General features: G+C 40.6%; 1 protein-coding gene across 1 annotated transcript in view; it reads left to right on the top strand.

The window, feature by feature from the left end:
- Positions 1-15,916, top strand: part of LOC118854012 (long-chain-fatty-acid--CoA ligase 1-like) — a 76,789-nt gene that overhangs the window by 43,352 nt on the left and 17,521 nt on the right. Inside the window, exons 5-11 of the mRNA XM_036764316.1 lie at positions 4,106-4,207; positions 7,276-7,375; positions 7,636-7,814; positions 9,892-9,924; positions 10,105-10,156; positions 11,160-11,233; positions 13,709-13,786. Coding sequence (XP_036620211.1) covers positions 4,106-4,207; positions 7,276-7,375; positions 7,636-7,814; positions 9,892-9,924; positions 10,105-10,156; positions 11,160-11,233; positions 13,709-13,786 — 618 coding nt within the window. The remainder of the gene's footprint in view (positions 1-4,105; positions 4,208-7,275; positions 7,376-7,635; positions 7,815-9,891; positions 9,925-10,104; positions 10,157-11,159; positions 11,234-13,708; positions 13,787-15,916) is intronic.

The following is a 15,916-nucleotide window of genomic DNA, read 5'->3' as shown; positions in this document are numbered from 1 at the left end:
TGAGCTATAAAACTTTTACAGAGGGTGGTCAAGTTGATGGGGAAGGCAGGGTGGTGTTGTTTGTCACAAATGTAGATCTCTCTGCTTTTCCCCAGGCCAGATGGTGCCCTAGGAACAGCTAGAAATGTTGGTTTGGGAATGTTTCATGCTTAATAGTCCCAGAAAATTGGGCACTTCATCCCCAGGAAACCCAGCTGCCTAAAAAAGTCTCCCTCCCAAATACCCCTGGGTATAGAAATAAGCAAATATCTGAGATTCAGCTTAAGAGTCCAGATGAATTTGAGAACAGCCATGAAAAGTTTTCTATTTGCAATTGGCACAAGAGTCAGTGCCCCAGCCCTCTTACAAACAGAGTATCCTTGGCTGACCATTGGAGTGGGGAGGCTGGAGTGTGGGTCTGGTCTCTGTTTTTAAGCCACTTAGGTACCCAAAAGTTTAGTGATGTACTTGTCTTTCCTGCTTAGGCTTAAAAAGTCCTTGTTTTCATCTCTATCCAGCATTTTTGACAGAATGCTTCCAAAGAGTTTTTATTTTAGAGTTTTCATCTTCCGTGGGAGGTGTTTGGATAGGAGTGTGAATAGATCTGCAAAGAGCCCCTCATTCTTCTTAGGACCCAGTGTGGGAATAGGGCTAAGGAGATTCTCTTTTTTTTAATTAAAATAGAGAACATCTTTCCTTTGAATGCTTGTTTTTCACTACATCAAGAAAACTGTTTTTTTAGTTTGTTCATTCTGTCAACCAGAACTCTCTTAATTGTGGTATGATGAGGAATACTGGATCTGGAATAAAACCCCCCAGCACCAGTGAGTCTTAACTAGATGAGCCTGGGAAAGTCATTTTAACCTCCTGTACTTGTATTTCCTCATCTGTAAAATGAGGTTTATACCACTTATATACTACCTACCTCACAGTGTTGCTGCAAAGAAAATAATTTGTAAACACTGCGTCATCGGAGAATGTGAGATACAGTTTATGTTTTTGTTATTATGTAAAAAGCAACCTTATAGCATTGATGGGCCTAGGTCCTGCAGTATACTAAAGCGCTTTCTGAATTGTCAAAGGAAATTTTAATAATTTATCTTTGGTGTCAAATATCGTGGTATTTAAATATAACCTCTAGTTCTTCATATATGTATATATATATATATATATACATACACACAGAATCTATATATAGCATATATTATATGTATATGATATATGTATATCTGTATGTATACATACATAGCTGTAATCTATATGACCACACGTGGAGAACTATAGTCTATATATACATACATACCTTATTATATATTCATACATATATAGCATATTCACAGACATAATAGCTATAATCTATATGTGCACACATGTATAAATATAATCTCTACACACATATAGCTATAATGTATATACACACATGTATAGCTGTAATCTATGTACATACACACATAGCTTTATGTGTGTGTATATACATGTACTGCTATAATCTATATATGTACACATATGTATCTATAATCTATATGAACACACATGTAGAACTATAATGTATATATACATATATATAGCTTTTATATACATACATATATAGCACATTCACACACATGTATAACTATAATCTATCTATACACACATATAGCTATATACATACACACATATGGCTATAGTCTATATACACATACACATGTATAACGATAATCTACACACACATATAGCTATAATATGTATATGTACACATTATAGCTATAATCTATACACACACACACATATAGCTATAATCTACATACACACAGGTATAGCAATAATCTGTATAAAGCATTGTCATTTTCTACCAAGAACACTGCATTCTCTGATGATGCTGGATATCAAGGTATTCTGCATTGTTTGGACTACTGAGTTTTCTGAACTTCCTAGCTCACATATTATAGACTAGCTTTTGAAGAATATCTAAATTAGACTTAACTGTTTAAAAAAAATAAACAACCTGCTGGTCTTGGTGACCCGGACCCATAATCGCTGCCTCCTAGGAGGCTGGGGTTGGTGGATTTCTGGAGCTCAGGAGTTCTGAGCTGAAGTCCTGAGTCTGGCTCTAATATGGTGAAGCCCCTGTGAGTAGCAGGGGGAAGGGGAGCAGGAATCATAAGGAAGGGGACTGTGCTTTCTCACAAGGGCTGGCCTGGCCCTGGTTAGAAAGGGAGGGCCAGTCAGTAGTAGGACTGGGCTTGGGGGTAGCCACTGCACTCCCGGCCTGCTTGAGATAGGGAGGCCCAGAGGCCCATCCTCAAAAATAAAACTAAGCTTAACAAAACAAATTTTAAAAATTGAAATTGCAAATATTTTCCTGAGCTCTCCCTTCTCCACAGTTGTAAATATTAAAATCTTAACTGTAGTCTCTGGGATGATAATTAATCCAGCCTGGCCAATATCTGCCCTCCTCTGAGCAGAATGAAAGTAGGATCCAGACTGGAAGCCCCACTAAAGTTTGAAGAGGATCCAGGTTTGTTCCCCTGACTAGAGCCGTGGGGTTTTGGGCAGGTCTCTCTGAGACCCCTCTGAGCTTCGGTTTCTTCATCTGTTATTATCCTAGCCACCTGACAAGGTGGTTGTACAGAGAGCACCTTCCAATACTTACAGGGTCTTATAACGGGCAAGCTATGATTAGGCTCGATAAGGCAGGGAGGCCTCGAGGACAGGGTAGGAGGCAGAAGAGGTTTTGCAAGGTAGAAGCAGTCCAGAGGTGCCTGGTCAGCAGGCCCCAGCCTTCAGAAACCTAAGAAGGAAAAGGAGTGAAAAAAGGACCATTCCATTTAGCTGGTGGCTCATGGAGGGCACAGTTTTAATAGGAAGTAGGAGAGGAGATTGAAGAGAGGGAGGGGAGAGGAGAAGTGGGTAGCTAGTGAAGGAGAGAGAGAGAGAGAGAGGGAGAGAGAGAAGCACCTGAGGAAATATCATGTGAGTAGGGGCAGGGTTTGGGGTTTTGTTATTGTTACTTGTTTTGTTTTAAAGATAGGCAAAGTATAGGGCACCAGAGGCTGTGAAGATAGTTGTTGAGAATGCAGCCAAGAGGTAAGGAGAGAATAAGCATTTATTAAGCACTGACTATGTGCCAGGCACTGTGCACTTTATTATTATCTCATTTGATCCTTACAACAACCCTGAGAGGTAAGAGTTATTATTATCCCCATTTTACAGTTGTGGAAACTGAGGCAAAGAGAAGTTAAGTGACTTGGCTAGAGACACACAGCTATTAAATCTCAAGGTGATTGTGAACTCAGATCTTTCTGACACCAGACCCAGTGCTCTATTCACTGGGTCACCAGCTGCCTCTGTACTTGAGTTGTTCTGAGAGGCAGCTTGTTACAATGGATAGAGCTGGACACTTGGAGTTGGGAAGATTCTGAGTTCCAGCTAGGTCTTCCTGGGTTTCTGAATAATCATGGATTGAGGTGGTATGATGATATCTATAGTAATTCAGAGGATTTGTACTCAGCAGTCCTATGTTTAAAACTTTTTTGCTCTTGTTTAAAACGGACATTGAATGCAATGCTGTTTCTTCCTCTATTTACCCCAAATAAAAAAAAAACTGGGCTTTTTTGCATGGCCAGTATTGACATGTGAATGTGCTTCATGTTGAGGAGACATGAAAACACGAAAATGAAAACTGATGGCTAGGAGTGTGGGTTATTTTATAAGAGAATTCAGCATGAGTTCCTTTAATGAGGAGCTGCTCTGGGGTTTTCAGATGCGATTGAATTTACCCAATGCAGAACTGTCAGTCAAGACATACCTGCTTATGCATGCATGTGTGATATAGTGATAAGAACTTCAGATCTGGGTTCAAACACCGGCAACAAACCTTGCTGCAATACCACAGGCAAGGGACTACCTCTCTGAGCAAGAATTTCCTTATCTCTATAAAGAAAATAAAAATACTCCACTTACCTTGCAGAATTGTGAGCAACTCTTCGTGAAACCTTTGCTATCTGAATGGGAGATACAGATCTCCTTCCATCCCCTCAGTCCGGTCTTTGTATCATGAATTGGCCATTTACTGAGTAGGACTATATTTGTATGCTTGCTGGGTGCCTCCTGTGGGATTCTTCTACTGACTTTCCTTTTATTTCAGGTTGCAGACAAGGCCGAGTGTGTGGGCTCAGCGCTGCTCCAGAAGGGTTACAGGGCATCACCAGATCAATATTTTGGCATCTTTTCTCAAAATAGACCTGAGGTATTAATGATTAAGGATGGACTGTTTGACCACCTAGTTGTTAGCTTTTTGGTTTGCCTTGATTTTTGGTCATGCCGAGGAGTATTAGAGTTCTCAGCTGCTTTCACACACAAGTATGTCTTGTGCTCTGCCTCTTACTGAGAGCCTGGCTTTACATAAAGCCCTAGCATTTCAAGGGGACCCAAACCAAGGTTCTTTTGGTGAATGTCTCCCCTAATTATGATGCCTGATCACACACCTGTTATCAAATCCTCAGAACATATATTGGACAGAGATGAAACTTCTTTGTTTAAGGCCTTTAATAAAAAATTTAAAAATTGTAACTTAGTACTAAGTGGGTAGAAACCAAGATAAAATTTTTCCAGTGAAACTACTCATTTTTGTTCTTGCAAAAAATATTTTCATTCTAGTAAGATCATAAAAGTTAAAAATTAAATTCCTTGAAGATTGCCAACAACACAAAAGGAAGTGCCTTGGGACTGGCGAGCCTGTGTTGACTTTCAGTTCACAGCATTTTATTACATCCTTTCTACCAGACAGTCATACAAGATGTCAATACAAACACAGAGCAAATCAATTAAACACCAATTACAAACAGTTGTGATTTGACAATTATTCTGCCACTAAGTTGGTTGTCAGAGGAGCAGTTCTCATTTAAGAAATGGCACCATTAACCCATCTTAGCATCTTCAAAGTATTCCTCCTCTTACTAATTTTTGACCATCTGGACTGGTTTGCTGTCATTTTACCACGTCATCTGTCATATACAAAAACCAAACGCTTCAGGCAGAAATCTGTATTTCCTTCTTAGTCTTAAATATGGTGCATTGTTTATGTGTAAGTAAATAAGAGACATGCAATAAGTGAATGAGTTAGCTATCCTATCAAAGGATGATTTCATAATAAAGCAAAAATTATAGCAGGTCGCATGCTTGATAAGAGAACAGTAGCTACCTTTTTGTTCCTTTGTTAAAATCACACTTGCTTAATAGGTTAAGTTGTCTTCTCTTATGCTACATTAAAACAGCATTTTCTGCAGGGATGCATTATGTTTCTACCTTTATGCCTTGAGCAAACATGTTGTACTCTATATTGAGAAATCCTGTTCAAGTAGTCCATAATTTTGTCTCAGTGTGGGAAAGGGAGCGACAGATTGAGAGGTAGAAAAAGAGACAGACACAGAGATGGGGCCAGGGTTGGGGAGAAGGGTCAGGGGACACCCAAGAAGAGTATAGACTGGTTGTCCCAAAAGTCTTACTGTGGTTCCAGTAACTTTAAACTGCACTAAGACTTTTGGGAGACCCTGTCTATTTTTGCCTTTCCTCAACCAGAGGAGTGAGTGTTTTTAACCTCATGAGCAATTTGTAAGATGAGGCAGGAAGAATTTTGGTCTAGTTCTTGATCTAAATTGGCTGGCTTTAATCTAGACATGACATCTGTATTCGGGTTGGTAGACACAAGTTCCCTCAGAGTTGTGCAGATCCATGTGGCCTAGTGACTGTAAAGAAAACCTCTTCTGGTGTCAGGTGAAAGACTAAGCTAATTGAGATGTTAGCTAGTTAGCAGTCTAGGAACTTCAGGTTGGTTGTTGAATGAATTTACTCCTTAGATTGTGCTTTGTGGAACTCCACGGAGTCTAGCCAGCCTGTGCGGTGTTTTTTGTTACTGTTTTTCTGCAGGCAGTTTATAATTGCAAAGAGGATCATATATATGTCTGAAAGGTTCGGAACCGCAGGATATAAGAAACTCTCAAAGTAGGAGACAGAAGAATCAAAGCATATATTTAGGCTCCACAGTAACCAACTCATGAACCAGCATCCCCATTTTGATATATTGATCAAAAGCTTCCAGGCCCAATAAGTCCACCTCACAAGAGTAACCAGGAGGCCACAGAGAAGCACGATGGTGTAAAGCAAAATCATATACATGCTTCCCCTCTATGGTAAAAAGATTACCCACTGGCCTCAAGTCCTTGTTCAGCTTCCTCCCGTAGGTCAGCTCTTCTACCAGCAGCTCCTGCTTCAGCTTCGGCTGTGGCTGTAGCTGTAGCAGCCTCTGGCTCCAACGGCAGCTGTTTTTAACTGTCCGGCTTCTGCAGGGTTGTTAGGTTCGCCGGGGAAAGCACAGGTTCTTTCGATCTGCTTAAGCAAGGGAAGCAAGGTGAAGGGGCCAACAAGCTTACTCCAATGGAACATACAAACAGCATTCAGTTCAGGGGAAAAAGCCAAACTAGTCAACGGCACTTGTTGACTAAGTGCTAAGGAGCCCATTTTTGGTTACCAACACAGAGCTTTGCAGCATTCCCAAGTACAAATCAGCAGACAATGGGCATATACTGAGTGAATCTACATTTTTCCCCCAGCCCATCCTTAGACACTGTGGATACCTCTAATTGTTAGTTTTTTTTCTTACATCAAAATTACTTGTGCCTTTCTGCAGCTTCCATGCAGAAGTCTGAGCCTTCTTCCATAAGATTACTATCTTCAGGTGTTTGAAGGACTCTTATCTCCCCATCCCCACCAAGTCTTCCTTTTTCCAGGCTAAAAATCCCCAGTTTCTTCAAATCTGATCATGACATGAGCATGATCTCCAGGCTTCTTGCCATACTAATTGCTTTCTTCTAGACTTGCTTTCACTTCTCAGTATCCTTCCTAGAAGCACGGTCCAGAACTGAACACAGTACTGTAGGTGTTGTCTGACCAGGGTATAGGCAGGAGGGACTGCCGCTGCTCTAGTTCTGTGTACCTTGTAGCCCAAAAGAGCATTTGGGTTGAGTTTTTTCAGTTCTTACGTCACACAGTAGAATCCTCATATTACTTAACTTAACACACACACACACACATACTCACATATAATTCTGCCTTGTTTTCTTGCCTGGACTGTAAGCCCCTGAAGGCAGGAAATACATTTACGCTGCTTTGTCCTCTATATAATTCTCAGCATGGTGTCTTGCATACAACCTTATTAGGGAGCTTTAGAGGTTTTTAGAGGATCCTTTAGTACATGATGCTTCTATGACATTTTTTTTTCTTTTTCTTTTGTTTTCTCTTCTGACCCCTACCATGTAGTGGGTGATTATCCAACAAGGTTGCTATGCTTACTCAATGGTGGTGGTCCCTCTTTATGATACTCTTGGAAATGAAGCAATCATATACATAATTAACAAAGGTAGGTTGTTTGTGTTCTTTCAACTGGATGTTGGTTTAACAATTGACTAAACATGGTTTTTTTGACTATTTCTCTTTCATTTAATGTGTGTGTGTTTTGGGGGGGCGGTATTTTAATGGCATTGTCCAATCTGTTTAAAGGATAAAAGCATCTAATGCTGCTTTAATGTGAAGTGAATATGTGGTATCATGGTACTAAATAGTACTTGGACCTTCAATAATATGCTAAGTTTAATCTTAATTGTATCATTTCTCTTCCAGCTGAACTGTCTTTGGTTTTTGTGGATAAGCCAGAGAAAGCCAACCTCATGTTAGAATCTGTAGAAAACAACCTAACCCCAGGTCTCAAAACCATAATCATCATGGATCCCTTTGATAGTGATGTCATGGAACGAGGCAAGAAATGTGGGGTGGAAATAATGAGCATGAAAGCATTCGAGGTAATCACCTAGGACTGTTCTGCTGTCATAGGGAATCATAGCATGATAGGGCTGAAAAAGACCTCAGGGGATGATCATCAAGTTCACCTGCTTTTCAGATGAGGAAACTGAGACCTAAAGAAATTAAGTGACTCGCCAGAGATCACGCAACTAGTTAATGCTAAAGGTATGACCAGGATGGAGGTTCCCTAATTTCTAAATCCAATGATTTCCCCACTATCTCACCCCTGCTTTCTATGTGTGGATTTTTTACCAAGGGTTTAATTGGCTCCTTGGCCCAAGTATCATAGCCCAAGAAAGGTAAAGTCATGCCTTTTAATCCTTGTGTGTGCCAATTGGCTTTATCCTGTTCCATGGCTATAGACAGTACTTCTAAGGTGGGTTGGTCATTCTCCCTAGCCCAGTCATGTAACCAAGAAAGTAGAAATCCTTCTCTCTCTCTGGACATGCAACTTATTTGTGTCCAATAGACTTTATACTGAAATAAAACACATTGTGATGAATGTTGAAGTAGCCAAACATTTAGGTATAGAGTACGTATTGTGGTCCAAGACCATTAGAAGGTACTTGTGATTTGTAGATTGCTTGTAGTCAGACTTCCTAAAGTAACTCAAGCCTTCTCTGCCTTTTTGAATGTGAATTAGACTTTCAGGTTTCCACAAACTGTAAGTCTGAAAGGTGTTCTTGAAAGGGATTGGAGCCAGGTGGTTGTTGTTATTGTTGAGTCGTGTCCAATTCTTTGTGACCCCATGGGCCGTAGCGCTCCAAGCCCCTCTGTCCTCTACTATGTCCCAAAGTCTGCCCAAGCTCCTGTTTATTGTTTCTGTGACACCATCCATCTTACCCTCTGCCATCCCACCTTCTTTTGACTTCAATCTTTCCCAACATCAGGATAAAATGGGTTAATCCCCACTTCTGATGCTACCTATGTGACCTTGAGAAAGTCAACCTCTCTAGCCCTAAGTTCTCTCAAGTATGAAGTGAGGGGGTTTGACTAGATAGACCTCCTGGTCCCTTCCATGTCGTGAATCTGGGGTCCTAGAAACCTGTGACTCTAGCTAAGTCAGTCGACCTGTCTGAGCTTCCATTTCCTCGTGGAAGATGGAAATAATAGCACTATGTCACAGGGGGTCGTGAGAACCGAAGGAGATAAAAGCAGTTGGCAGACTTGGAAAAGCATCATAAAAATGAGTTATTATTCTTAGTTCACAGGATAGTCAACCCAGATAGTCACTTCCTAGATGTCTGAAAAACAGGAGGCTATTTAGGATAGTCTTTTAGGAATGTGTCTCCCTCAATGTGCCCTCCTGAGAGTTTCTCTTTTAAGCAATCATTTCTCTTTCTAAAGGTGGCTGGGTGGAGAGGGGAAGATTCCTGCAAATACAGATTTCTAGAACCTCACACCTTGCGGGTGTGAAAGCTAGAGGTAGTTGGATCTCTTCAGGCTGAACTGACACTTAAGTCTCTCTCTTGTGGAGGATCTGTTTCTATTTTATTTTTGCCTCTTTCAATGAACAAAATTTATGCATTGTATTGCACTAGCTGGCAGGATTGTGTGTAAGTGTACATACCCAGTATGTGTATGCATGTATGTGTGTACGGCATCCATGTCCTCCTATGCACACACACAAATTATTAAAGAGGGTGTCTGAAAGTCATACCTCCTAGGCTGGAAAAAAATTGTATCAAAGGACGTTGTGTCAGGAGAAATTTATATTTAAATTAGGCAGAACATTTACCATCTTCAAATAATACGGTTTGTTTCCAACATTAGAGACCTTAACACCTCTTACATAAGAACAGTAGAATCTATTTAGGAAAGTGAAGAGTAGTGCTTAATTAGGTTCAGATTTAGTTTAATCCCAATTACTATAGTTATTTGATTCCAAAAAGTAAGCTTTCCTCATTGAGGAGTTAGCTATTAAGGGAAGGATACCAAAGCACCTGGTTAGCATTTCCCTGAACATTTACACTTCTTTGTATCTATGTCTTGTACTTAGTACAGACCTTGGCACCTACCATCGAGACCAGACCAAATGGTAACTTGTATCCTATTTTCCCTCTATTTCTGTTTTAGGACCTGGGAAGAGCTAACAGGAGGAAGCCAAAGGTACGTGTGCAAGGAAATCATCCCACCAGACTTTTGTTGTCCCCTCAGAGCTACCTCCGTTCTGTGACATGAAAACAACCAAGTCATCTCAGGAAAGCAGTAGAGCCCTTAGCCTCCCTGGAATGTTATCCTTGACTGGCTTCTTCAGGCTTGTACTAAATTTGTTCCTAACCATTTTAGCCTCCGTCGCCTGGTGACCTTGCTGTGATTTGTTTCACCAGTGGGACAACAGGTAAGTTTTGAAATGGGAGAGCCTTTGTCTAGAAACTGGAAGGTTTGTGCTTCTTTCAGAGAATGAAGCCCCTCTCTCACCCTTGTTACTGATTGTGGTAGATAGGTTGTGGAGGCCACCTGGCCTGGGCCACAGTGTGCCTTCTCTGTGTTTCCTAGAAAACGTTAAGCCTCTAGTAGAACAAAAGTGTCAAACTCAAACAAAAATGGCGACCACCTAAGGATCCGTGGGCTGCATACTGACTGCGTTTTAAAATGCTTTTATCTAGGTTTTACTGGGTTTTTTCTCTTGTTAAATATTTCCCAGATACATCTTAATCTGATTCCAGCCCACTGGGGAATGCAAGTGTGTGACAACTCATTCAGTAGGATCTTAAATACTTGTTCATGAATGCACCCATTCTCTAAGGCAGGTGATGCCTTAGGGTGATTTCGAGGGTAGGAATCCCTGCTTTTCCCTTCCTGCTTTTCCCTTCCTGCTATCCACCATTCAAAACCGGGCCACACACATAACACCAATGGTAAAGTTTACTCAGCCCAGCCCCTGGATTTTGGCAGAGGGCCCGGTTGGTGGTGGGACAGGATATGACAGGTATTGAAGGACTTGATTTACTGGACTTGTGTTTTCTAAACTGCTATCAATCATAAGAGGCACGCAAGGCATTCTTAAATGCCTTATCATACAGTTGGGTGTCTCAGTAGACAGAAGGCTGGCTTTTGTAGCCAAGGACTCATCTTCCTGAGTTTAAATCCAGCTTCAGACACTTACTAGCTGTGTGACCCTGGGAAAGTCACTTAACCTCTGTCTGCCTCAGTTTTCTCAACGGTAAAATGAAGATCATAGCAGTACCTCCCAGAGTTGTTGTGAGGAGCAAATGAGAGAATATTTGCAGTTCCTGGCATACAGTAGGTGCCAAATAATTGCTAGTCCTTATTATTATTATTGTTCCTTAGAAGGTATTCCACTGGCTTTAACTCTCTTTGGCTCCCACTGTGTTTTGCAGGCAATCCCAAAGGCGCATTGATCACACATCAAAATGTAGTGAACAACTGTTCAGCTTTTGTGAAAGTGACAGAGGTAACCTTTGGAAATGCTGGAATGGCCATCTGTATTAGGTGGCATTAAGCCATAAGAATTTAAGTAGTTAAGCCCATAGTTCTTTGGTGATCCATTTGGAAGTATGGGCGATTTTGGAACTTTTATTAAGATGTGGGTGGAACACTCATAAGATCCTCTTCTCTAAAATGGCAGTCTCATGACCCTGCATCCCAACTCCTGCCTGCCACTATGGAGGCAGATTGGCCAGTAAAAGCTCTTAAAAATTTGGACCGTGAAACTGCATGTGGATGTTGCTGTAAAGATTTTGTTAAGAGAACAAAAGAGAGTACAGAGGAAGGCCTAAATGTGTTATATCTGCTTGACTGATGAAATTTCAGCATCCCTTTGGGGATGCTAAATGATGCCAGATGTGTAGGCTCATTCATACTGTGGATCTCCCAACTTTCCAAGATCTGCCATCTTCTTGTGAAGAGGTTAAAATTTGTCATCCCAGCTGCCTTTAATGCTTGGCCAATACGTTTGTTATCTGCTCACTTCCAGTGACACTTAGACAATCCTCTTATTTGATGATGTGGTATCAGAACAATCAATGTCACTTTTGTCCAGCAAAAGATGTTCTCTTTGCCCCTCTCTGAGCCTTACATATCTGACTTTTGCAGTCCTTCTAAAGTACTCAGTTGCCTTAATTTTTATGGCAGATTTTCACACTTAACAGGTTCAGGGAATGAAATCCTATTATTGAATAATGAGAGAACATGGATCCATTTGGGATCTTGCTACCCCAAAGCACTTTTTAAAATATGTTCAGCATCTTAATCAACTGAAATTTTTACTTGTTGTTCCTTTTTCTGAGGAAAACTAAAGAAGGTGATATGTTCATGCAAGACTTTAAAAAATCAGTTATAAAAATGAAATGGAGTTTTCAAGTCTACTGAAACTTCAAATCAGACTGATAGGGAGCTCTGTCAGTTCTAAATCTATGGGTACAGAGACAGTCCAAGTTGGACTTCTCCAAATGGTGACCTCCATAGGTACTGTCCTTTGGATTGACAGGTGGTTGGGATGCAGGTTGGGTTGGGTTGGTGTATAACTACAGTCTAATGGGTAAGGAATTCCTTCTTGGTATTGATTCTCTTACTAAGAAAATTGCCCAGGGTTGGTACTATGATTTCTCTAACTTGTGTAGAATTTATGACAGATTCTAGAGGGGGTAGGAGAGCAAAAATGGAAAGCAGAAGTAGATATACCAGTCTCATATTAGCTCATCAGCCCACCCGCTAATCTGGCAGATGCCTTATTTTGGCCAGAATTCTATTATAACTTTATCACCACCCTGTGCAAATACTTACAGTGCCTTGCTTGCATTTAAAGTCCAATATAAACCCCACCCCATGAGGGTTAGATCAAACTTGGGCAGTAGGTTTTAGGGATGGTGCTCAAAGGTGTGCACGGTAGAGACTTCATTTACAGGGGGCAACAGATCACTTTGCGGTGGCCTGAAGTTTATTTGAACTCAATGAAATATGCAAAATGGGAGATGAAATATTGGTTTAAAATGAAGAATAAAATCCCAGCTACTGAAATCACCTTCTAGCTCATGAGTACAAGTATATTGGTGCTGGGTTCTTTTTCCTCTTTGTGATGTTATGGTATTCCTTGTATTGGGAGATGAATTCCTGCATTCCTGACTTGAAGGTTGAAGGTTGAAAGTGTTCTTGCTGGGCTGGGAGGGAGCGCTGGCAGTGGTGCATTTTTAATTCTGAACAATTAGAGCACATAATCCCTTAATGTCCTGACTGGGGTAAGAGGATGGGCTTGGGGCGAGGTGGGGTGTTGGGGGGGTTGGAAGGATGATTGTCCTAGCTTTGACTCAGCCACCTAAATGGATTCAGCTTCAGTCTTTTAAAAGAGAAATGGTAGCCCAGATATCAAATACCTCATTTAATACATTCTTTGGCTGATACTGATTACTTCTCAGTAATAAATACAAAAGAAGGGAGTATTGCATAGTGATTAGAGAGGCAGGCTTGCCAGAAAGATATTGGATTCAGGTCCCCTTTATGTCATATATTGGCTATATGAGCCTGGCCAAGAGATTTAATATCTCAGTGTCCCTGGGCAATCCTCTGAGACTCTTAAGTTGGTAATAAATCTACATTACTAAAGAGATTTTGTTCCCCAAGAGTTTCCCACATACCAAAGATATCAAAGCCCCAGACACCCCAAAATCGTATGTCCTCTCCCTCAGTAGAGTTAAGGTAATATGTGCTCAGAAATATGGGGGTGGACAATGAATGGAAATCTTAATGGTCTTGTGCTTTTCTGCCAAGCTGATGTCTTTGCTTGCAGACTGTGGTGGCTCCTTCTCCAGATGACAATTTAGTGTCTTTTTTGCCTCTTGCCCATATGTTTGAGAGTTGTGGAGGTAGGCACTGATTTGATTTCAATTGCTTTTTGTTTGTGCATGTTTGCTCAGTTATTGTCTTTTCACAGAAAGCACTTCATTTGAACTCCAGTGACTCACACATTTCATATTTACCACTCGCTCACATGTATGAGCAGTTAATGCTGGTAAGGAGATTGGGATACAGTGTGGTTTGGTGTTGGAAATTAATCTCTTGCCTTGTATCATGTACAGGACCCAGATTATTGAGAACAGTGTAGGTGCCACCCTTGTTTTTCCCCTGTTCCCAGGTGTAAAGCTTAACAAGTCTACATTAGTGGTTCACTATCCCTCAGTTTTTTGGTGTTTAAAAGGGAAATTTGATCTTCTGAGCTGATACTACTCGCTCTTTTGACCCAGAAATTCATGTCAATGCTTAGGCAATATAATTTTGTCCTTTTTTGGTTAAGCCAAATTAAATATAATATTCATAAACTTTACCTAATTTTATATATTCTAATGAATGTAATAAATATATTATAAATAAATATAATAAAAATAAGTCAAATTATTCAACACTTGCCTTTATGTAGCATTTGAGGCAACTAGATGTTAAGTAGATTGAGTGAATGTTGGACTTGAACTCGGAAAGACCTGAGTTCAAGTCCTGCTTCAGGCACTTGCTACCTGTATGACCCTGGACAAGTCACTCATCTGTAAAGTGGAGATAATAATAAAACCCATTCCCCAGAGTTGATACGGGAATCAAATTGATCATATGTATAAAGTGCCTTACAGTGCTTAGAAGTGTTAGATGAATGTTAGTTATTATTGATCAAAATGTACATATAGGCTGGTTTTTATAACACATTCTACTTTGATTTGAGAAAAGAGACAGTCCCTAAATAGATTTGGCAAGATTGCCTTGACATAAATCGCATGATTCAACCCAGCCGAGAATGCTTTCTTGGCTCCATTTTCAGGGTTAGGAATCTGAGAGTAAGGGCTTCCATTAGATGCAGAGAGAAGTTAAGAAAACAGAGGAGCTCACGGCAGGTTTCCGTGACTACCCTGTCACTCTGGAACTGTGTTTCTGTAAAGGGGGGGTCACTTCAACCTAAGGATCAGACTGGTGCTTGGTAGCTATCTTTAACCTGATCACTAGCAAGGGGAGAAATGGGCTGTGTTCCTAAAAAAAAAAAAGTTCTTTGGTGACTAAACGTGGTATACAAGGGTTCTTAAAGGGTCATGCATATGTGACTATAGATCTGGAAGACACCTTGAAACTCTTTGGTTGTTGCTTGGCCCTTTTCAGTCTTGGCCAGCTCTTTGTGACCCCATTTGGGGTTTTCTTGGCAAAGATACTAGAGTGGCTTGCCATTTCTTTTTCTAGCTCATTTTACAGATGAGGAAACTGAGGCAGACAGGGTTAAATGAGTTACCCAGGGTCACACAGCTAGTAAGTGTCTGAGGCCAGATTTCAACTTGGGAAGATGAACTTTCCTGCCTCCTGGCCCAGCAGTCTACTATGTTACCTCACTGCCCGAATCAAACTATATTGAATGAAAACCTGCTGAAATTTCACTTTTGAATACAACCTGAGTTGTTCCTGGAAGAGAGAAGCTGATTTAATTTGGGTATACAGACTTAGCAAATGTAAGGGACAGATATGCTGTGGAATGTATCACCACGTGAGAAGTCACCACAACCTGCCCTGGATTCACTGAGGTTGAAAGTCTAACAGCCTTTTGGAGATTTTTTTTTAACAAAGAAGCTTGTTATAGTAAAGTAAATTCTAATAAACTTGGACTTCAGGTAAGAGTTGAAGTGTTTATGGTGAAGCAGTAGCATAGGGTACTAAAACTCACATTTGTTCCTCTCCACCCTCACAGTCTGTTATTTAAAGTATTGATCCAAATGGGGGTTATGCTAGTCTCCCCAGACTCTAGTCTGTGTACAACATGAAGGCCACCTGGCATTGTGCCGTAGGCTAATTATGGCAAACATCATATAGTACCTGTCTCTTTACCTTCATTTGAATGGAAATCAGTGTAAAAATTGTCACACTAATTATGCTTAATAATTTTTGCAATCCTTTTCCAATACATACATAGGTGTGTATACACACATACACACACACACACACACACACACACACACACACATATATTTCCCTTTTCAAAGAAATCACATTTTTAGGAGTGTGGCTGACATGTGGAACAATATAGAAGCATTTTCTTTTTTTACATGTTTTATTGAAGTTTTTGTCTTTAGCTCACAGTCATATCTTCCCCCTTTCTCCTTCCCCCATCCCATTT

The sequence above is a fragment of the Trichosurus vulpecula genome, chromosome 6 (genome assembly GCF_011100635.1).
Source record: "Trichosurus vulpecula isolate mTriVul1 chromosome 6, mTriVul1.pri, whole genome shotgun sequence".
Lineage (NCBI taxonomy): Eukaryota > Metazoa > Chordata > Mammalia > Diprotodontia > Phalangeridae > Trichosurus > Trichosurus vulpecula.
Note: the sequence above shows the minus strand (reverse complement) of the source record. Positions and strands in the feature narration are given on the sequence as shown.